Raw genomic sequence first — 23,515 nt, 5'->3', positions numbered from 1 at the left:
TTCTTCACATTTCAAACTTTTTCATTATTACTATACTTGTTATGGTGCTCTGTGATCAGTGACCGTTGATGCTACTATTGCGAAAAGATTACAGCTCACTGAAGGCTCAGATGATGGTTAGCATAAAAAGTAGTTAGCAATAAAGTATTTTTAAATTAAGGTACGTAGATTGTTTTTTAGATATAGTGTTACTGCAGACTTAATAGACTACAGTGTAGTGTAAACATAACTTTTATATGCACTGGGAAACCAAAAAATTGATGTCACTCTCTTTATTGTGATATTTGCTTTACAGCGGTGGTCTGTAACTGAACCTGCAATATCTCTGAGGTATGCCTGCATTTAACAAAACAGTCATTATCCAAACTCCAACAATTAAACCTCTCGACTTACCACCAGGCTCCAATGTACCTTACGATGAATAGGCACCAGAATAAGTTCCTGTTCAAAGAGATTGACCCCTTTGGTCCATCTTTTCACTGCTTGGTAACCCCCAGACTTTAATTTCGGATAGAAGAAAGTACTGAATGCATAAAGTGCTGGATACCCTTGTTTTTTATTTCTTTCCATCAGGAGATTCATGTAAAAATTAATGACCTGTAATACCAAGAGAGTAAATGTTGGAATATGGCAAGTATATTATCAATACTAGATTTCTACCTAACTGAATTAGGATGAATTAGAAAATAAGCTGAGGGAAGGGAAGGTACTAAGGAAGGGGATAAAAGGGCTGTCTATGACAGAAGATGGAAAACAAAAAATGATCAGTGCAGGGACTTCCCTGGTGGCACAGTGGTTAAGAATCCCCCTGCCAATGCAGGGGACACGGTTCGATCTCTGGTCCGGGAAGATCCCATATACCGCGGAGCAAATTAGCCTGTGTGCCACAACTACTGAGCCTGCATGCCACAACTACTGAAGCCCACGCACCTAGAGCCCGTGCTCCGCAACAAGAGAAGCCACCGCAGTGAGAAGCCTGCGCACCGCAACAAAGAGTGGCCCCCGCTCACCGCAACTAGAGAAAGCCCGCTCACAGCAACGAAGACCCAAAGCAGCCAAAAATAAAATAAATAAAATAAAATAAATTTATTTAAAAAAAATGATCAGTGCAAAATGGGAGGGATTAAGAAGGAATGAGACTGTACTTTTGAGGCATATGAGTAGGAGAGACAAGAAAGAACTCAAGGAGAAAGTCTGCAACAATGAAAATGTATATGTAATTATATCACACACAAAATATGCAAAAATATTAACTGGAAGTGAATTTTACTATATATAAATTACACCTCAATTAAAAAAAATTAAATGGAAGGAAATACACCAAAACATTAGTATTTTGTTTATTTTTGAGTTGTGCCACTTTCGAACGATGTTTTTCCTTCACTTCTCCTGTATTTTCCAAATTTTCTATAATAAACGTATTACATTTATAATGTGAAACAGAAACATTCTAATTTTACAAGAATGTGTTTATATGTCACTAGTTATAGCGGGGAGGAAGGAAGGCAAAAGGAGAAAATGCAGGGGCTGAGCAGCTGGGTAAAGAACCAACTGGGAAATTGGCAAGAACCAAGAGCTAGCTTTAGCTAAATACATAAGGATACAAGATGACAATTAGGCAAATTTTACAGTTATCACTCAAATGAAATAAAGAAAAAAATCACATAGTGTACATACAGTGATCAATATATTCCTTTATTATTGAAATAATAAAATGGCTCCTATAAGAATTCATCGAAAATAAAGTATTGCTTGCTTCCTTCCATTTATCACTTGCACCCAGGATTTATAAAAATCTCACTGAAGACTAGTAAATGCAGTGGTGGATGAAATAAAGCACAAATGGAGAAGAGGGAAACATTGCTAGTTAAAGGCAGCAAACAATCAGAATTAATCATCTTTTTAAGGTTTAAGATGTTTTTGTTTTAGATAAACTAAAGTTGCTTTACCAGCCCCTTTTAATTGTGTAGAAACCACTATGGTTACAGACAGAAAATGGTTAAGCATAATGAGAGTCAAAGGGGGAAAAAAAGACAACTTACTTCATCATTGAGCCAGTGATAGTTCTTCAAGGTCTGGATATCTCCTCGAGTGATTCTTAATTTGAAAGCACTACTTAGGATCTCATCCTGTGGGCCATGGCCTAGAGCATTACTGATTTCCTTTTCCATGTCCTGAATTACAAAGTCCAGAGGTTGCTACTTTAATATGGAACCACTATCAGATACTGAAAGTCTGAGATGGAAAATAGCTTTTCATCTCTGTAATACCTGACCCTTAAGAAAAATATACCATCAAAGACCTACTAAATTGAAGTAGGAAAAGATTTCAATTTAGGAGCACAAAGCAATCTTACTACTAATGGTTGTAAAAAATGCTAGTTCAATTATTAGCTTCTGAAAACAATAATTTGGTAATAATATTTAAAGTATACTCTCAATTATCCCACTACTATGTGGGATACATGAGCCAAACATGTACCAGATGCTTGAAGCACACAATTAATCCCTGCTTGTGGGGAAAGTATTATCACCATTTTATAGAAGAAGTAAAGCTCAGAGAATTTTGGTTACATGCTCAAAGTCATATAATGATTAAAAGGCAGAGCCAAGATTTGAACCCAGGAGTGTCTAACTCCTTAGCCTTTGCTCCTTTCACAATACTATAAAAGCATTTTCATACTTTCCTTATCTACCTCCTGAACTTTTATTTTAAAACATCAAAGTAATAAAATTAGGACATCAAAGAGATCATTCTATCCACTTTTGACATGAAGAGAGTAAGCAGAAACTAGAAAACTAGGCAGCAGTCTAGCAACTGAGTCCTTATTGAATAGATGGCATCATTCTAAAGAATTACAAAGAGAAATGCATATTTAAGCTATAAGCCTGAATCTATAAACCAATAGAAATTATTTCATCCAAATATTTTCAATACTGCTCCCCCCACTATACACAATTTTGCAATTTTATGGATCTCTCTCTCTCCACCTGTATGCCCAACATATAGTAAGTGCTCAATAAATATTCACTGAATAGTACTGACTACCACAACAATGGAGAAGGAGTCAAGATGTGGGCTCACCTTTAAAATGAGAATTTTTAACTACCTTCATTTCCTTGTTTTCTGTAAGTCTTTACTTATAGAAATGTTTCAAATACAATAATCATTGAAAGGGACATTTTAGTGAACCATAATCGCTTAACAAAAACCTCAATGAAGAGGAGTTCCCTGGCAGTCCAGTGGTTGGGACTTGGCGCTTTCACTGCCGGGGCCTGGGTTCGATCCCTGGTTGGGGAACTGGGATCCCACAGGCCATGCATCTCGGCCAAAAATAAACAAATAAAATAAAATGTTTAAAAAAAAAAAAAACGAACAACTGCAATGAACTCCTTCCTAATGTCAAACCCATACAGTGTAACTCAAAATATTTTAAGTTTAGAAAAAGAATCTACAAAGAACCCATTATATTCCAAGATATGTGACAATTCTGTCTACTCACATTTGCTGAAATTAATCTAATCCCTTAGGCCACTTTCACAGATCACTAATGATCAGTGTAGCCAGTGACTGAACAGCCCTTGGGCCTGTTTTCCTTCATATATACATTCCCCAGCCTGGAGAAACTCTTCAAAACAAAACATTCACTCAAGTCTTAAATAACTGAGGTTATTTAAAAACATGCCCCTTATTCTGATCAACACAAGAAACAATACCTCTGTAAGTTCAAGAAGATCATCTGTCCTTTTAACCCTCTCTTTGCTTGAGCAAGTTTTTTCTTTTGTCTCAAGTATTGACATCTTCCTCCTGAGTAAGCCATTGCTTCCACTGCCCAGGCGGAGTCGGGCTGACACTTCTTCAGATAAGTCAGGTTCCAGCTGGAGTCCCCTCCTCTGATCAAAAAAGTTCCCATATTCTACTGACATGTTTGATACTTGCACATATAAACATATGTAACACATGAAATATAAAACAGCACCATTATCTTGAAAGAAAAGAGAATTAGTAAATCCCCAAATGAGTAAAGTAGATTAAGCATATCTGCCTGTCCCTGGAAGAGGGAACAAAAATTGTTCAAGACCTAAGGCTCACAACAGGACACCTCAATTATAAACCATGAAACAAAACATTCGTTTTCCCTGGAGGTAGCAAGAAAAGTATTTTCAGTTCTCTTATTTCAATTAAAAATAATACAGTTAAAAGACATTTTGAAAAGCTTTAAAAAAGCAAAAAATATGACCCATAATCCCACCACTCAAAATAAACCACTTCTATCCTTATACCAAGTAAACTTGTTCTACTTCATCCTTTTAAAAAAGTAATTATATATTATAGAAAAATGCACAAAACATTAATGTGCCACTTAATTTTTGTAATATTAACACCTATGTAACCACCATTCAGGTCAATAAACAGAATTTTGCCAGCATCCCAGAAACTCTGATAAGAATCTTTCCTTACCATGACCCTACGGAACTGTTAATACTGAACTTAAGTCATCTGCTAGGCAAACTTATCTAAAATTAGGAAATTTATTTAGAAATAGAGCATTGGACTAAAACGACACTCTCAACACATGTAGCCAGTGCTCTTTACTCTAGCTAACTGCCAGGTATACTGGTCCTAGGAAACCAGTAGCTGCTGGCCCTTCCACATGGTCCCAGATTGCAATGCCTTCAGGTTCAGCCAGGATAGAAGCAGGATGTAGTCTTTAGCCAGGTAACAAATACATTAGAGAAGGGAACAATCTAAGACTTAGGACTTAAGATCATGACTTAAGACTATGACTTAGCCTTAAGATTAGTTCTTATGAAGATATCAAATGGGAAAAGAGACGCTTGATCAGACTGATACTTAACACAAAGCAGTTCCCTAAACTTTGGTTATTTCTATTACCTAAAATATGAAATAATCTAAAACTTCAAGTTTGCATTTAATTTAGGAATATAATTCTTTTGGATATGGAGTGCTTAGTAAAACACTTTGCCACTATTATTTAAAATGTTGGTATTGCTACGGAGATCACTGGGACACTTCTTATTCTGATACTTATATAGAAAATGTAAAATCCAATTATGCAGAAGATTGGTAATATTTTCAAGTAAATATGAAATCTTGAATCTGAAAAGAAAGTCCTGAACAACTATTTTCCCTAAAGATGTATGGTTTTAAAAAATTCTCCAAAAGAAGCCAGGCAACAGAGATAAGGGTTGGGATGGAGGCAAGTTAGTCTCTCTTACAAAGGTGGCTACAGCACAGAGATAAAAATCTGGCAACTCAGAAGAAAGCCAAAGGTGTGTATCCTCAATGCCTGCTGCTTCTTCAAAGAAAACAACGGAATTAGAAATCAAAGTAACATGTATCATCTTTCTTATTTTTCATGGGCACCAAAATTTTAACATAAGTCAGGTGAAGAATAAAAGACATAAAATTTAACTGGGGTTTCTACTTACACCTTCATTTTCTAGTCTGATTCCAACTGTCTTCTCTGTATCAGAAAGTTTCCCCTTTGAACACCTGAGGAAAAAAAGTGAGAGATTACAGACTGGATGATTGTAATCTGATACATATTAAACTAGTTTCAGAAAGAAGATTTAATAATTGTAAACAAATATTGCCTTGAGTTTATATAGTCCTCTAAACCAAAGGTTAGCAAAATTTTTCTAAAAAGGATTAGACAGTAAATATCTTAGCTTTGCAGGTCTTATGGTTTTTGTCACATCTTCTCAACTTTCATTGTAGTTTAAAAGTGGCCATAAGTAGTATGTAAATGAATGAGCCTGACTGTGTCCAACAAAACTTTACTTACAAAAACAGGCAGGTGGACCAGATTTGGTCCATGGGCCATAGTTTACCAAACTCTACTATAAATGAACCAGCATCCAAAATCCTAAGGCACACAGAACTGCCTTCACTGTTCATATACTAGAGATGCTGATCACCAGAGATGCCCACCACACCCACGCTCTTGTCTAAGCAGTACCTATGCCTCCCAACCTCTAATGCCTAGGGGAGAAGGGTACCCTCCCAAGCTAGGGTGGACATCTGACACAAGAGCTACCTATGTACCCACATATGCTGACCAGCTACCAGAGCTGAGGAGAGTTCACAATTCCTCAGACATGGTTACTCATAAATATAGTTTATAAAGTAAGAAAATAATATGTCAAAGAAAACTTAGAATAAACTGAACCATGTACCTCTTTTCACTTCTCACTGAACATAGAGGTCCCCTTGTTTCAACAACTCTATCTGTGAGGATGATAAAAAAAAAAAAGAAAAAAAAAAGTGTTTCCTTTATTAATCAATCATATAGCTGGAATTTCAATTTACGGTTTCCAAAGTATCAAGATATTAATTTACATTGAAATGCTAAAATGGGTTCCAAAGACATTAGCCTCCATACAAATTAAGTTGCTTAAAAACGCATAAATCTCTTTCTGCTTTAAATATAATCTTTAGTGTAAACTGACTAATATCTGCTCATCTGGTAAGCTATCATTTAGTGTCATTTAGTGAACAGCAACTGGAGAAATACAAGGAAATTAACATACGGAATACAAAGAAATTAATTTTAGGCTCACAAAATATACACTATGATATAGAAGCTAGGAATAATAATCAAGAGGTATTTTATAAATTGGCTTTATTTTGAAATAGCTTTTTTACTAAACTACTGGTACTGGTAGGCCCCCATCAATGCCCTGGGGTCTGATAATGTTTTAAAGTTTGGTACACCATCTTTTACTAGTATGTCATTTTTCAATTTTATATGCACTTGAACTAAGTTCAATATATTAAGACTATTAAGATACAGCTAAATCTGGGAACTCACATTGTTTTGGAACAAACTGAGTTGTTTTGACTCCATGACTTTGCTCTTGCCCCCAGCCTTTGGTCTTTAATGTGTCCATCTGACTTCTTTGAGAACTTAGAAACACAAAAAGTAAAGAAGATCAGATACAAAAGGAAAATCTATTATAAGTATTCATTATCTCTTTCTGGTAAGCTTCTCCAAACAGGAGTTATTGATAACCCAGAAATGTCAAATTACAAGAGAAAGGACGCAACACAGCATCATCTGGGACTAGGATAAAAGGAGTCTGATCCTGATTCTAATATTACAGCCAAGTTACCTAACCTCCAGTTTCTCCATTATAAAAGTGGATGTTCTCAATCCCCAGCACCACCTTGACTGAAAAATCTCAGCATGGTAACACCCAACTTAAAAGATGAAAAATTTTAAACGATATACTGAAATGGGTCCCAAAACAACACATTAAAAGAACATAAGAAGAAAAAGAACAACAAAAAAACCATAATAAGCAAAATAGTTTGAGGATTTTGCTGACATGACAAAACCAACAGTTCATGAAGCATACTGTTGCTCCCAACAGTGCCTAGTCAAAATGGAAAAAAATATGAACATTCTGATTGACTAAACTGAATTTCTTTTTAAATAAATTTCTTTATTTTTTGGCTGTGTTTGGTTTTCATTGTTGGGCATGGGCTTTCTCTAGTGCAGTGAGCAGGGGCTACTCTTCGATGTGGTGCGTGGGTTTTCCATTGTGGTGGCTTCTCTTGTTGCTGAGCACGGGCTCTAGGTGCGTGGGCTTCAGTAGTTGTGGCACATGGGCTCAGCAGTTGCGGCTCACGGGCTCTAGAGTGCAGGCTCAGTAGTTGCGGCACACGGGCTTAGTTGCTCCGCAGCATGTGGGACATTCCCAGATCAGGGCTTGAACCCATGTCCCCTGCATTGGCAGGCGGATTCTTAACCACTATGCCACCAGGGAAGTTCCTGAATTTCTTTTTAAAGTTCACAACCAAAGTTAAAATTCCCAAAGTTAAAATTCTTGTTATTTCTGCATTCAACAAGCTAGACAGTCTTGTGACTTCTTCACCTTCAACTTACTGTTACATAATTTCTGGGACTCCCCTCTGTGTATTCTCACACCGCTTGTCAGAATTATCAAGTAGATCTCAAACCTGAGCTTGCATATTTTTTGTCCCCTTGTTTACAGGGAAATAAAAGGCCAGACATCAGTTCCTTCTGCCATTCTCATCTATTTGGTCAACTCAGCACAGTTAATTAACAAACTGCCTGTAAGGAAAACCTCTTATGACCTGGGATGATTTTAATCTTGTCTCTGGAGTGGAAGATTTCCGACTGTGCTAAGATGCATCCACTAGGATGCCTCAGAGACTATGTGTACATGGCGGGGGGCTGGGGGGGGGTGCGGGTGGGAGGAGATGAAGGGAGGGAAGAGCTGGGGAGAAGAGGGGGAAAAAGAGAGGAAGACAGAGGTCATGAGAAACGTGTGTTGGGGAGGTTGAAAAAACTCTCTGCTCCCTGGGAACCTGACTTCAACCAGTGATTCCACTTTTCTGTATCAGAGTTTTATGTAAGAGTTCACTTGAACAAAGGACTCTTAAAGCTAACAGAAAATTCTATTTTGTAAAACCACTGTTCAATATAATCCATCAGTACAGACAAATTACAGGGCTCGCTCTCTCAATATTAATCTCTTTTTTCAACAAAGCCCTTCCCACCAATCCCTTCTCCAAAAAAAAGGAAAAAGATGTCTGGCAAAGCATTTATCTTGTTAACGCATCTTTACCTATGATGAGTTGAAGTTACAGGAGGAACAGAGTTTCCATGACCACCTTCTTTAAGTCGCTCCAATAACCTTCGGTATTTCTCTCTTTCCTCTTTTTGAACACCCTAAATAAAAGAAAGCATTTAGATAACTACCAGCACATCAAACCTATAATTAAATCATAAACAAAGACTAAGAGGTCAAACGCAGCTCACAGATGTGTTTCATTCGCCAGCACAGTGTTTTTGTAATTTTAGTGTTCTTTTAATTCCTTTAATTTTAATTACCAACTTTATAAATTAAAAAGAAAAATCCAATAACATCTGGTCTCTTTTGAAACACTGTATCAACAATCCAGAGCTATGTAAGACTATTTATTCCCTTGGTCACCTATTCACTCCAGCCCATTTCACTCATTTACATTATCTGCTAGACCTTGATAGCATCTGAGTTTTTGACAGTGAAACTGGGTTAACCACAAAAAACTCAGCAGAAATAATCCACTTGCATATTCAGAACATTCAGCTTCCAAAACAGAACTGGTCTCACCAAAGTCACTAATGACCCTCTATGGCCAAATCCAATGGACACATTTTCAGCTCTTCTGTCACTTGACCTCTCTCCAGCATCTCACCCTGCTAACCTCACCTTGCCTTGCTGGACAATACACTCTCCTGATTTCTTTTTTTTTTTAATATTTATTTATTTTCTTTATTTTTTTTGGGTCTGCGTCGGGTCTTAGTTGTGGCACGCAGGATCTTCGATGAGGCACATGGGATCTTTTGTTGTGGCGCGCAGGCTTCTCTCTAGCTGTGGCGTGCAGGCTCCAGGGCGCGTGGGCTCTGTAGCTTGCAGCACACAGGCACTCCCATTGAGGTGCACAAGCTCAGTAGTTGTGGTGTGTGGGCTTAGTTGCCCCGCAGGATGTGGGTTCTTAGTTCCCAACCAGGGATCAAACCTGCATCCCCTGCATTGGAAGGCGGATTCTTTGCTACTGGACCACCAGGGAAGCCCCTAATTTCTTATCTTCTCAGTCTCCACTGAATATTATTTCTTCTGACTGCCTGTAAATGTCGATGGTTCTGCCCATTATCTCTTCTCACACTACATACTCTCCCTGAATAATCTCTTCAGCTCCCTTGATTTATCTAACACCAATATGCAGAAGATTCAGAAATGTGTCCCTAACCCTGCCTTCTTCTCTAAACTCCCATATATCCAAAAGTCTACAGGACAGGTCTTCTTGCATGTTTCACAGGCACTTTAAACAATGTCCATAACTGAAGTCATCACCTTCCCCTAAACACGTAGGGTATCCTGGTCAGTGGCACATATTTATCCAAGATTGAAATCTGGGACTCAGGCTCTTCCATCTAACCTTATATCACACTTAACCAGTAAGTATGTCCTTGCTAATACTACCTTCTAATATTTCTAGAATATGGCCTGTGTATACCCCATACATATCTGCTCAGTCCCATCCCTTATTTCTCATCTAGGAGGTACTGAAGCCTACTTTGACACCTCTCCTTAAAATCCCCTCCAGGGCTGCAGTCCATTCCTTTCTCTGCCTACTTGCTTGCTGATTACAACAATTAATGTATAAGCTCCTAGAAAACAGGGACCATATTTTATTCAATTCTGAATTGCTGAAAACTGGCACAGCACCTGGGACCCAAATAAACATTTCTTTGATGAACTAAGCTAAGTGGCTCAGAAAACCATCTAGCAAATTGCAATAGGTGATGGTCTGGGGGAAATGCCAGAGACAGGAATAGTTCTAAATTCTCCTGGAATAAGTGAAGACTTCAAGAGGGAAGGGAAGATTGTTGATGAAGACATCATGCTAGGTGCCCTAAAAATGGAAGGAAAAAGCAGACATGTACACCATTTACTTCCCTTACTTAGTCACAGTTATTATAGCTTATACAAGAAACAAGTTAGAATAATTCAGGCACCCAAAAAGAAAGAATCTATAATCGTACCTTTTCCTAATATGATTCCTTTTTCTTTCTTTTACCTGAAAATTGACTACATATATACAGAAGAATACATATAAGCATTGGAGTCAAATAGGGGCCAGATATAGAAGGGAGACTGGGAAATTTACAGTCCCTGTACACCCATTTATACCTTTTGAATTTTGTACCACAGAACATATACTATTTATCTGCCCCCCCACCCAAATTCCTAAAATTGCTTTTAAAAGAGATCAGGCTAAAAGGGCTTACCTCCTCCACAGTACAATGGGGACGCCTCAGACCCTTGCCACCCTCTTCAGAAATCATCTCTGTTACAACTTGTTCCTGAGGCTTCCACGTTAAGGAACTCTCCAGATTGCCTTTGCTATGGCGACGGCCACCTGGTCTTCTATTACAGGCTTCTGAACTCAAAGTAAAACTGAGAGGAAAAAAAAAAGAAAAAGTTATTCCCAAACGGCTTAAATTGCTGGAATTTAAGCTCCAGACAATCCTGTGATTAAGCTGTCTCAGGTTAAGCTTGCTCCTGGCAAATCAGACAACCACCATTCACAAAAATTAGATCTCTAGAGCAGAGGGCACCCCAGAATTCTGCTATAGAATGTCTATTCCCAGTCACCAGGGCTTCCACATGAAAGCCTTTGCCTTTTTCCTCATGCCCAATTTTCCAACTCCAACTCTGGCTTAGCTCGCTATTACACAACATACCCTCCTCTGGTACTACACTTTTCCTTTAGTCATTTGGCACCACTGAAATTAATTATTGGTGTGACTGATTAATTATTGGTGTCACTGTGGGACTGCATCCCACACTAAACTTTAAAGTCCATGAAGACAGAGATTTCATCCTTCCACCACCGTATCCTGGTACATGATCTAAGCCAAAAGGCACTCAATCAGTATCTGCTGAATACTAAATTAATAAATGCTAAAGAATGGGAAGCCATGAAGCCCTCACCTAGTCATTGTTGCTGGTTGATAGAGCCTGCCTCTCTTGCCATTACCGATAATGGAACAAACTGACATCTTACCTCTCTTGATGTGAGGTTTAAGAAAGGACACATCACATATGCAGTATTTTTACCAAAAAATTTGCATAATCTAAAATAAATCATGAGTAAACATCAGACAAAATTAAGGGATTCTACAAAAGCAATGCTTTGTACTCTTTAAAAATATTCATGCTATTACAGACAAAGAGAGGCTGAGGCGTTGTTCCAGATTAAAGGAGATCAAAGAGACATGAAAATTAAATGTAATACATGATCCTGCCCTGAACTGTGGGCCAGAAAAAAATAATCTCTATAATAGAGAAATTTAAGTAAGATTATATAATAGTACTATATCAATGTTAAATTTTCTGATTTTGGTAATCTGTGATTATGTAAGTGAATGTCCTCATTCTGAGAAATAAACACACTCAAGTACTTATGATTAAAGGGGCATGAGTCTAAGACTTACTCTCAAATGATTCAGAAAAAAATATTATGTACATATAACAGAGAATGATAAAGCAAACTGGAAAAATGGTAACAACTGGTGAATCTAGGTCAAATGTATTCACCTACAGAGTTTCAAAATACTGTACATGAAGCAGAAACTGACATAACTGGATGAGAGAAATAGTCAAGTCCACAATTACAGTAGGAAACATCAACACTCGATACTCATCAATCAATAAAAAAGTAGACAGAAAATCAGTAAGACCTGTAAAACATTATCAGCAAACAATAACTAACATTTACAGAACACTCCACCCAACAATAGCAGAAGACACATTCTTTTCAGTGAACATGGAACATCCAGACTGAATATATTCTAGGACATAAACAAATGTTAACAAATTTAAAAGGAATGAAATCGTACTAAGTATATTCTCTGACCATAATGAAATTAAACTAGAAATCAGTAACAGAAAGATATCTGCAAAGCCCCAAGTATCTGGAAATTAAACAATATAATTCTACCCTTCTAAATAATCACAGGTTAAAGAGGAGGAGTATGAATGAAGAGTAAAATGAAGAGTATAAGCCTGATGTTTTGTAGAATTAACCTTAGTTTCAGCTTAACCAGTTTTCTCATAATTATATTCAGATTATTGATCTTTTCAGGAATACTGAATTAGGTGATGATGTCCTGCTCAGTGCAATGTACCTGGAGGCCAGGATGTGAGTTTGCCCACTGTGGGTGATTTAAACTTTGATCCTTTGGTTAAGGTGGCATCAGGCAGGTTTCTTCACTCTGAAGTTACTATTTTTCCCTTTATAATTAGTAAGTGATTTGTGGGGAAAAATTCTGAGTTTATATAAATATTCCATACTTCATAAAACTTTTACTTACTAGTTTTAGCTCAACTGACAATTCCTGTATATATCAGTTATTACTGTGATAGTTAAAAGATGGTGATTTTCTAATTCCATCATTCCTTCTACACTTACTAGTTGGCATTCTACTATAAAGACCTTTTCCTCCCACACTATGTATTTATTAACATGTGTATTCTTGTCTTTATTCATTTGATGCTTAAATTGTCCCCAGCTGGCCAGTGAAAGCCCCTTCAAGTTTCCTCCTGTGTCATGTTGATAATGTCCCCAGGTTTTTAGGGCTCCTTTAATTGCTGGCACAGGATGTTCCACAATCATTTTTTACTTTATCTCTCCTAATCCTACAATCAGCCATTTATCCACCTCCAGGGAACCTTACTTTTTATAGTTAGTGTCTCATTTTCAAACATGAGTGGATAGCCAAGGATTACCAGGTATTTGAATAAGAACTCGTAAGAAAGATAAAACCAAAATAAACCAAAGGGGGAGAAGTAACTCAAAGGAAGCAGACAAAGCAAGGAGGAGAAGAAATTTTAAAATAATTAACAGCTTTAGAGAGATAAGAAAAGATATTGCACCTCTATAATAAGAATTCGATGGTTGGAGAAAGAAAAAGCCATGGGGAATAGGGAGTGGGAGGATGCTTACAACTTAAAAACTATGAAGCCAAAAAAAAAAAAAAGTATACATATATGTTATCTCGGTGGTAGAAGATTTTTTTTAAAAAAGGGTAAGGACAAAAACAAAAGAGAATTATATATGAAAATTAAATTAGATCAATCCATAAGGTCCGATATCCAAGCAACAGAAGTTCTAGAAAGTGAGAACACAGAGAGAAGAAAATTACTAATAAAATAATAACAATTCATTGTATACATGATTTCTGCACTGGTCTGAATGCATATTATACTTCAAAAAAAAGTTTAGAAGTGAGTGACAATTCTTTTTTAAAAGGTTTTAAAGGGCATTCCCTGGCAGTCCAGTGCTTTCACTGTCGAGGGTCTGGGTTCAACCCCTGGTTGGGGAACTAAGATCCAACAAGCAACATGGTGAGGCCAAAAAATAAAAATTAAAAATAATTTTAAAAATTAAAGGTTTTCAAAATCACATTATATAGGCATATGATATGGTAGAAAAAGTAACACACACTTGAGTACGTCTCTCACCAGCTGTATGATATTTGGCAAGTTACTAACCTCAGAGTACTTACTTAACAAGATTACATAATAGAAGTGAGAATGCCTAGCAAGACTGACCACCTAAAAATTACTAAGTTTCCATTTACAGAAAGGCAGAATTTAACACTTACCCAAAGGAAGGCAGGACTCTGCGTGGCTGATCTCGAGTTACTGTCACTCTGATCTTTGGATAGTCACTTATTCCATTAGGAGATTTATTACCTATTTTTAAAAACCATTTGTAATTGTAAAAGAAAAACAAAAAACACACACAAAAATAGCTGTGAACAGTCTGCATTAGAAAAGAAAATCTGGACTTCCCTGGTGGCACAGTGGTTAAGAATCCGCCTGCCAATGCAGGGGACACAGGTTGGGGCCCTGGTCCGGGAAGATCACACATGCTGTGGAGCAGCTAAGCCCGTGTGCCACAACTACAGAGCCTACGCTCTAGAGCCCGTGAGCCACAACTACTGAAGCCCACGCACCTAGAGCCCATGCTCTGCAACAAGAGCAGCCACCGAAATGAGAAGCCCGCACAGCACAACAAAGAATAGCCCCCACTCGCCGCAACTAGAGAAAGCCTGCTTGCAGCAACAAAGACCCAACACAGCCAAAAATAAATTAATTAATTTAAAAAAAAAAAAGAAAAGAAAATCTGTGAGCAGTCTATACTGTAGAACTAAATATCTTATTTTTTCAAATTCTATTACTTTCTAGCACACATTTTGTAAAAGTTAAAGGAAAAGCAATAGTGCTTAGTCTGTCTTTGCTCTCAGGTAGGTAGTAACAATTCATAGGAAAGCTTTACTAGTTTTGCTTGCTGGGGCCAACAAAAGGCATGAAGAACTCAATGATTATAAACTGTAATCTAATCAAATTGAGTAAATTTTTCAAATTGTTTCTTCTTCTCAAGAAAACAGAAGTATTTTTAAATGAAAATCTGCTTTGTTACTACATTTCCCTGGAAGCTTCTAATACCTGTGAGACGGTTACTATACCTCAAAAAAGGGTAACAAAATTTTCATCAGCCACATTATCTGCTGGAGCTACTACAGGGGTTTGGAGTCCCTGAGGACACCAAAATGCAAAGAGGTCTAAAGCTCAAAGTTTTTTCTTAAGTCAGTAGCAGCAAAACGTGAACTGACCTGCACTCATTTGTTTGTAAAACCTGACTTGAATCAATGTTCAATCCTGTTGGGGTTTTTAAAATAATATTCAATAAACAACTGAAAAATGTGGAATTCCCAAACATATCTTCAAGCATTTCCGATTTGAGATTGTGGATTTCTTTATATAAGAAATCTGCCCTAGGAATACCCATGCTTCTCTGACTAGGCTACACAAACCCACAGAAATATAGTGCTGGTACTTCAGGCACAAGATAAATCTACCATCCTCTCTATATGTCAATTTTCTGAACCCACAACTTCTCTAAAAGCTCTGTTTCCCCCTTCCTTTCAAACTTTACAAGCCTATCTGTGTGGCAGAGATCACAATCATTTTCAGGACTCTGGCTTCTTCCTATTTTTCCCCACCAGAGCATTTTATATAGTATATATAATAATTACAATTCAATTTCGGGATCTAAGGATGATATGGAGGTTCCTAATCCACAAAACCATGATGAGAACTGGAAACCTAAGGTTGCTCCCCCATCAGATGATGTCCCTCAAAGGCAGGGTTTTATTATTTTGTTATTTTATTATGTTGTTATTTGTTTTGCTATTTCGTTATTAAAGGTTTTATTATTCTATTATTTTGTTTTGTTATTTTGCTACTAAAGGTTTTATTATTTTGTTATTCCTGATAACTTAGCACAGTGTCTGACAGAGTAAGCTCTCAGGTAACACTTTTTTTTTTCTTTTTAATAAATAAGCCCTGATCTAAGTCACATTAAAGACGCTGATACAGCAAATAGGAAACATAACAGTAAATTCAAAGACAATACTAAAGGAAAGTTATTTGCTTTTTAGAACGGTAGGGAGAATATATCTGTGTTCTCATCTGAAGCCAAATCAGTGTTTTCCTTTCACATTCCCAAAACTCAGAGAACAGAGGCAGAAGGAGGTAGGGGAAGCAGAAATGTTTTTGACCACCTCACCCAGTTTCAGCATGTTGTTCCAGGATCCGGAATCTGTCAGTTCAGAAGATGAAGAGTTCGAAAATACCTTAAAATCAAAAAGAATCATCTCTGTATTAACTCTTAGAATTTAAATAAGTCTTAATATGAAAAAAAAAAATCACTCTATTGGTGATGATTTAGTTACCTCACAGAAGAAACTTCATCAGTAAGACCAAGACTCACAAAATGATGTAAAAAGTAACAATTCCAGATTCTTCACACATATTTAAACAAGAAAACCAGATGTAGAGTTGACTCTTGAACAAGGGTCTGAACTCCGTGGATCCAATTAAATGTGGATTTTTTTAAATAGTAAATACTAGTGTATTACATGATTACTGATTGGGAATCCACGGATGCAGAACCTCAGATACAGCAGAACCAAGGATCTGGAAGGCCAACTATGTGAGTTTTTGACTGTGTGGAGAGTTGGGGCCCATAACCCAAGCATTGTTCAGAGGTCAACTGTATTAGTAATTAGGCTCCTTATAAATATTTTTTAAATGTGCAATTCCTTAATCTTTCATTTTTTGGTCTCTGTATCAAGGCTAATTAAGACATGAACATTTCGGAAAGAAGTCATTCTACATATTAATTCCTAAAAAGAGAATATTTCTAAAATTTAACTTTAATGATTAAGTACAAAGACCAGTAGCCCCAGTGAAGCCTATCCCCACTGACCTCTCCTGAAGGGACCACATTCCGTGTTCCATTACAAGCAGAAGTCACCATGGGCTTTGTGGTCAGCTGGAATGGGAATCCAAATAAGCTGGCAGCATTGTAGAGACTGTTTTTCACTTGGTGAATAAAGCAACCTAGAAAGTGTAATATAGATTACATACACATATATAGAGTACTTAAACTTTTAGCAAGAAAAAAAAAAGATTATATCTTAGAAAAGGCCTCTCTCAATTTTTATTAGAAGTCCTATCTTCAACCATTGAGAGAAAAAGGTACCTGTAAAAATAATTTTTCTCGTATCTGAATAACTGCAATTCCAGCATTAGCATTTTGGGGTTTTTTTAGTAAAATATCTAGGAGGTTACAAAAGCATGAAACCATCATTTTAGCAAATCACATACTGATTCACAAAAAAAAGTCCTGAAATGACAGCTTTTAAGCAATGAGTTCCCCAGAATATATACTGTAAAATAAATCTTTTCCAGAGACATAAGGGCATAACTTAGACAACCTGGAGCATATAGTTACTAGGCATGGCAGAATTCTAGGAAGCATTACCATTTACTCACTGGTTTGTCCTTACTTCTCAGGCAGGTTAACAACATAGTTGTCCTAAACAACTACTTACTACCTTGGCTATATCCAGGATGGAAATTAGTGAAGTATAAGATATGTGGCTCCTAAATGTCTAGGATGAAACAAAGCTATGCCTCTACTGGAGAAGATGTGTTGGAAGATCTCAGACTCACCCCTCCCTGCCACCAAAAATAAAGATTACAAAATAAGTAAGTAAATAAATAAGGGTGAGGGGTAGATTTCAATGCTTTCCCCACTTCCTCCTTTTATCACACTACCCCTTCTCACTTCCTACACTGCTGATTTGTTTTCTACAATTTCCTTTCTATTTCCTAATTAAGGTTTTCTAAAGCACTACTTTGAGATAAAGGGGTCATCATCTTTTTTTTTTTTTTTTTAAAGATCGTTTTGTGATCTCAGATTAACATCTTTATTCTTAAATTTACTTATTTATTTATTTTATTTTTGGCTGTGTTGGGTCTTCATTTCTGGGCGAGGGCTTTCTCTAGTTGCGGCGAGCGGGGGCCACTCTTCATCGCGGTGCGCGGGCCTCTCACTGTCGCGGCCTCTCTTGTTGCGGAGCACAGGCTCCAGACGCGCAGGCTCAGTAGTTGTGGCTCACGGGCCTAGTTGCTCCGCGGCATGTGGGATCTTCCCAGACCAGGGCTCGAACCCGTGTCCCCTGCATTGGCAGGCAGACTCTCAACCACTGCGCCACTAGGGAAGCCCAAGGGGTCATCATCTTAACGATATTCTGCTTTAGAGAAAAATACCCTGAAAGTGAAATGGTGGCTTTTAAACATCAAGCACTCCAGAACATATAAGATATAAAATACTTTCCAGGAAGATAGGGGAATAACTTAAACAACAAGAAAGATGTGCTAGATGGGTAAAGCAGAATCCAATTTGAAGTAATCTGTCACTATAGAATAGTTAGAAGTACCAAAATTTGCAAATGCCTTATTTCTCATTTTAGGAACTGGAGAGAATTCCAGGTTATCCCTCTAATAACGTTGAGGGATATCACTTACATTCTACTGTGCTGTAAGTGGGAGAAAAAGAACTTTAGGGATTGGTGCTTATCATCCAGACTGTCATCCAGACTCCAAACGGCAGGAAGTACTCGTAATAACATAAATGTGTAATAACATAAGTGCGCACAAAAAGTACTGTGATATTTATTTTCCCATAAGTTTTGTCAAAATCTGAGTATGCCTCAAAATTATGTCAAAAGATCTCATTGATTAAAAAAAAAAAAGCAGGGCTTCCCTGGTGGCGCAGTGGTTGGGAGTCTGCCTGCTAGTGCAGGGGACACGGGTTCGAGCCCTGGTCTGGGAAGATCCCACATGCCGCGGAGCAACTAGGCCCGTGAGCCACAACTACTGAGCCTGCGCGTCTGGAGCCTGTGCTCCGCAACAAGAGAGGCCGCGATAGTGAGAGGCCCGCGCACCGCGATGAAGAGCGGCCCCCGCTTGCCAAAACTAGAGGAAGCCCTCGCACAGAAACGAAGACCCAACACAGACATAAATAAATTAATTAATTAATTAAAAAAAAAAAAGCAGGCAGGAAGGCCCACCTCATCTGTAAAATGAAGATAAGACCATCTTATTTTGCTGAGACTAGACTAAGTAGATCGCTTCAGATCCCTTTCATCTGTAAGATCATGAGTCTGCAATTCTAAGCTGCTTCTTCTTTTCACTCTTCCTTTTTTTCTCTCCAAAGCAGCCAACAGACTCATACGGTCCAATATAGTAGCCAGTATCAACAGGTAGTTACCCAAGTTTAAATTTAATTAAAATTAAATTCAGTTCCTCAGTTGCATAGCCCCACTTCAGGTACTCAATAGCCATCATCTCAGAGAGTTCTACTGGCCAGCACTGCTAGAGACCTTTACAAACTCTACCAGGAAGTATTATCTCTGCTACCCACTGCTTCCCCCTTGGCTTAGGCTCCCTTCTATAGTTTCTAGTCAGAAAATCTTAATATATATTTCGTGGAAATCATGGACGGTGAGAACCTTAACATACCAGAATTATTTCAGGAACCTTCTCTAATACCACCATCAAAGATTTTTGTTTTTTGTTTTTAACCACATACAGCTGTTTATTTATATTTTTCTATAAAATTGACTCACTTTTTTTTGCTAAACAAATGTATTTGTGAAAGGTAACTTTATATTACTACTGTTGATGTAAAGCAACCTCATTTGCCTTATGAGGAAATGAAAACAACAATATTAAGTTCTAGCTGGGCCTGTTAAAAAAGGGAAGATTAGCATGTATTAGACAAGTTTTAAATACATGCTAGCATTAAATCAACATGTTTTCTGCTTAAAATAATCATAAATTAAAAATAACTGAAAAGGATACAACATTTTTAGTTTATAACATAATTCAGATGATACTTAATGCTATGAATGTTGTATCTCCTAAAATCATTTCTTGAATTGGTATCTATCCTGTGCTTTGGGAAATACTGTCCTAATGAATTTAGTATAAATTCCTGGCATTCAAAGTCCCTCTGTACTTTGAACTCTCTCTTTGGTCAACTTTTTCCCTAAGTTCTATTTGCTATTTCCTGAATTACATAATTTCCCATACTGTTCCCTCTGCCAAGAATGCTTTTCCTTCCTATTGCTCTCTGTTGATACCCTATCTATGCTTCAAGACTCATTTCACATATTAGATCCTTCATCAAATATTTACTGAGACTCTTAACCAGCAGAAAAATGGACAGTATTTTGTTACTACCTTTCTTATATCACTTATCATATCCTCATAGACATTAGTATTATTTATGTACTTGTCTTAAAACCCCCCACTATATAATCATACACCCCCTACAATTTTAAGGTCCTTAAAAAGAGACCCTGTCATACTTATTTTTGTACTTCCTGTGGAACCTAACACATTGCTTAACAGTAAGACAGGCTCCATAAGCACTCATTGGATTTAAATGAAATCTTAACACAGACATGTCCACTCTTTACCTCATCTGGAGGTAGATTCAAATTCACGTGCATTTTTGAGAAAGAGGAAAGTATTACTATAGTATTCCACTGTGCCTTTTCTCTTTACTCTAATCTAGTTTTATTCTCTTCTACCAAGCAATGTCTAGCCCTTCAGATATAGGGAAGTAAACAATTTGAGTTAACAGATTACACTGGTTCACTCAGCTATCTGAACTAGATGACTCAGTTTGAAGTAGTTTTTACAGTGTTTTCTCCCCAAATTTAAAAAGCACCTTTTCTGTATAGGAAGATTTGGAATTTTGAAATGCACTTTCAACATACAGGCTTATTTATCTGGAAAGATACTTACGTCTCTGCTAACACTGGTTACCTCTAGAGAAGATAACTGAGTAGAAGAGGGACAGGAAAGAGACTTACTTTTCACTGTATGTACTTTTTATCTTTTGAATTTTGTCCATACATAAACTTTTCTTATATAAAAAACTAACTTTTAAAATTAATATTTAATACCTAATCTCGGTCTTTTGGCTGGTATTTCATCAGTGTCCACTGTAGAAAGCAGAGTGCTGAAAAAAAAGAAAAGAGATATATATGCATATATTCATATACACACATACGCACTCCTATAAGTAAGCTTACTATTCATGCAACACACCCCCTTCCATTCACTTTGTCATAAAATGAGATCCAACTAACGTTTATGCTATAGTAGGCCTTTAGCATTTGAGGACATAACACTATGGTTTCAACTATATGAGATCCAAAACTCCCTATTACATAATAATCTGTAGTCTGGCTAAAGTACAAACATGAAACTGGTCAGAAATCATTTAACTAGTAAATGAATATAGGTAAAAGCTTAGGACTATGCTATTCCTTTTCTCTCCAGACATGATTTAAGAACAAATAATTTCCTTTTGAAAGATGACACCCTCCCCAAAGAAAGTCACTTTCTACTTCAGATAGAAGTAGACAATACAAGAAGCCTCAAAAGATAGTTCTCAGCCAGAAAAAGGTGTTATATTTAACTGCATTTTTATCATGGAAACTATGTTACAGTGATAACAAAGAATTTGGAAATTCAGGAAACTTTCTGGACCTATACCTCAAGAATATTAAAGGTTCATGGTATAATCATCCTTCTAAAGATGATTATGAATGATCATATTTACGAAAAAAATGAACAGAATAAATCCCAGGAGAATACCATTCAGACTTACTATCTTCATCTGGACTGAAAAATGGCTTACATTTAAAAGAGTTGTTTTAGATAAAGGATGTGGTAAAGAACAGGAGTTTGACCTACAAGCCACTATTTCCCTGACCAGCAGAGATTCGCAGTGAAAATAAAGGACACGGGAGAGGAAATTAACATTTCCTTATTCAATAAATATGTACCAAGTGCCTGTCAGGCACCAGCCTCTGCACAAGGCCCTTGGGGCAGAATATACAAACACTACCCTTATATACCCTAAGCATCATTTTAGGTACTTTACAACTTGTTGTCAAATGATCCTTATATCAACCCTACAGAAAGGTAGAAAGAATACGTTAAAACCTTGCCCTCTCTGGAACACATGATGGAATTTAGCTCACAGCCAATTCATCAATGATCTGAATTCTTAGACTCATACATTAAGTAATCATCTTGTTTTCTCAAGCTCCAAGAAATCATCCTCCAATGATCTTGAGGCTTAATTTAAAAAATGAAATTAACACTTGATCATTAAAAGTTGGGAGGTTATGTATAGAATTGGTATGGTACTTTATTCTCTAGATTAATTCTTAGGGAAGGGGATAGACACTATGAAATAGGACAAACCAACAGGTAAATGCTGAGAACAACTTTTAGTTTCCCAAAAATTTTAACTGAATTTTAGAGTACAGACTAGTGATATTTTTAAAGGAATGAAGTACCTACTTTTTTTTTTCTCATACGCTAATTCTAAAGCACAGAATCACTCTCCCTCCCCAGCAAAGCACACACACACACACACACACACACACACACAGTTTGACAGCTGTTTCAGAACAAGACAGCTGCTGTCTCTCGGTGCTAAGAGAACAGTAAGTGTAATCGAAAGGGCTTTGGGCAAGCTGTGAGTCTCACTTCCCTTAACTGCACTTATTGCGCACAGATAACACTTGGGAGTGTGCTTTGTAAACAGGAGCCACACAAAGACAGTACTCCTTCAATTTTCAGTTTTCAACCTAAGAGCAGCAAAATATGATACAGCCCCATTTGTTGACAGCAACCAGCTTGAACTCTGACAAGAAAGATGCTAACCGTCACCGACCACTAGCTCCTTCCATCATCAGGATTCGCATCTGCACAGCGCGGAGGAGCGACTACGTCACCAGGGCATCCGCGACACGCACCTCTAACCGCCTCCGCCCCAGCTACCTGTTTCTGCCGAGCGGGGCCTGCCTGGCTGGATCAGCGCTATGCCGGCCGAGCCCGGGGTGGGGGAGGGGAACAGCCAGGCCGGCGCTCGGCCCCCTCTCCTCTCACCTGTTCGAGCGCCGCCTCTTCAGGAAGGCCCGGGCAGGGGGCACCGGCCGATCACAGAAACGGAAAATGGTGCCGAGAATCCTAACCAGCCATTTGTACATACCAGGCCCAAGCAGCAGCGGCGGCCGACACACCCCGAGACGCAAACCCCAGAGCTGTCGCCGCCGCTGCCGCCTTCGCTGCCTCGACCACCAACGCCAAAGCTCAGTCGCCGACTTGTGACGCAGTCCTAGGGCCCACAGATACAACGTCACCTGAGCTACAGGACGCCCCCGCTTGCCACCGCTTCTGACGTCACCTCCTCCCGCCCGACCGGAAAGCATCTTCGCCCTCAACCTGCGCAGGCGCAATCTAGGTCCCCACCTCCCGAGCCTAGCAACCAGAATGCCTGCGGGATGGTCCCAGCCCAATCGCTAACGAGATCGCAAGGGCTGTGGGCGGGGTTTTCTCTTCGGCGGAGCCAGTCCTGAGGCTGCCCGCGGGACAAGGCCCACGGGCCGCACGTGACGTTTCTCCACCCGGGAGGGAGCGCTCCCAGCCCTGAAACACAGTAGGTGATCAGTAAATGTTTGAGT

The 23,515-nt window shown here is 38.1% G+C and overlaps 1 protein-coding gene across 1 annotated transcript in view; it reads right to left on the bottom strand.

The window, feature by feature from the left end:
* The window catches only part of SENP2 (SUMO specific peptidase 2), a 30,199-nt gene extending 7,011 nt beyond the window's left edge, over positions 1-23,188 (bottom strand). Inside the window, exons 1-13 of the mRNA XM_068546397.1 lie at positions 22,941-23,188; positions 20,939-20,994; positions 16,882-17,015; positions 16,180-16,246; positions 14,210-14,300; positions 10,829-10,997; positions 8,619-8,722; positions 6,836-6,930; positions 6,201-6,252; positions 5,454-5,517; positions 3,717-3,893; positions 2,043-2,174; positions 394-597 (exon numbers count right to left, since the gene is read on the bottom strand). Of these exons, the coding sequence (XP_068402498.1) occupies positions 394-597; positions 2,043-2,174; positions 3,717-3,893; positions 5,454-5,517; positions 6,201-6,252; positions 6,836-6,930; positions 8,619-8,722; positions 10,829-10,997; positions 14,210-14,300; positions 16,180-16,246; positions 16,882-17,015; positions 20,939-20,994; positions 22,941-23,041 (1,446 nt within the window). The 5' untranslated portion in view covers positions 23,042-23,188. The remainder of the gene's footprint in view (positions 1-393; positions 598-2,042; positions 2,175-3,716; positions 3,894-5,453; positions 5,518-6,200; positions 6,253-6,835; positions 6,931-8,618; positions 8,723-10,828; positions 10,998-14,209; positions 14,301-16,179; positions 16,247-16,881; positions 17,016-20,938; positions 20,995-22,940) is intronic.
* Positions 23,189-23,515: the final 327 nt, after the last annotated feature.

The sequence above is a fragment of the Eschrichtius robustus genome, chromosome 6 (genome assembly GCF_028021215.1).
Source record: "Eschrichtius robustus isolate mEscRob2 chromosome 6, mEscRob2.pri, whole genome shotgun sequence".
In the NCBI taxonomy this organism is placed as follows: Eukaryota; Metazoa; Chordata; class Mammalia; order Artiodactyla; family Eschrichtiidae; genus Eschrichtius; species Eschrichtius robustus.
Note: the sequence above shows the minus strand (reverse complement) of the source record. Positions and strands in the feature narration are given on the sequence as shown.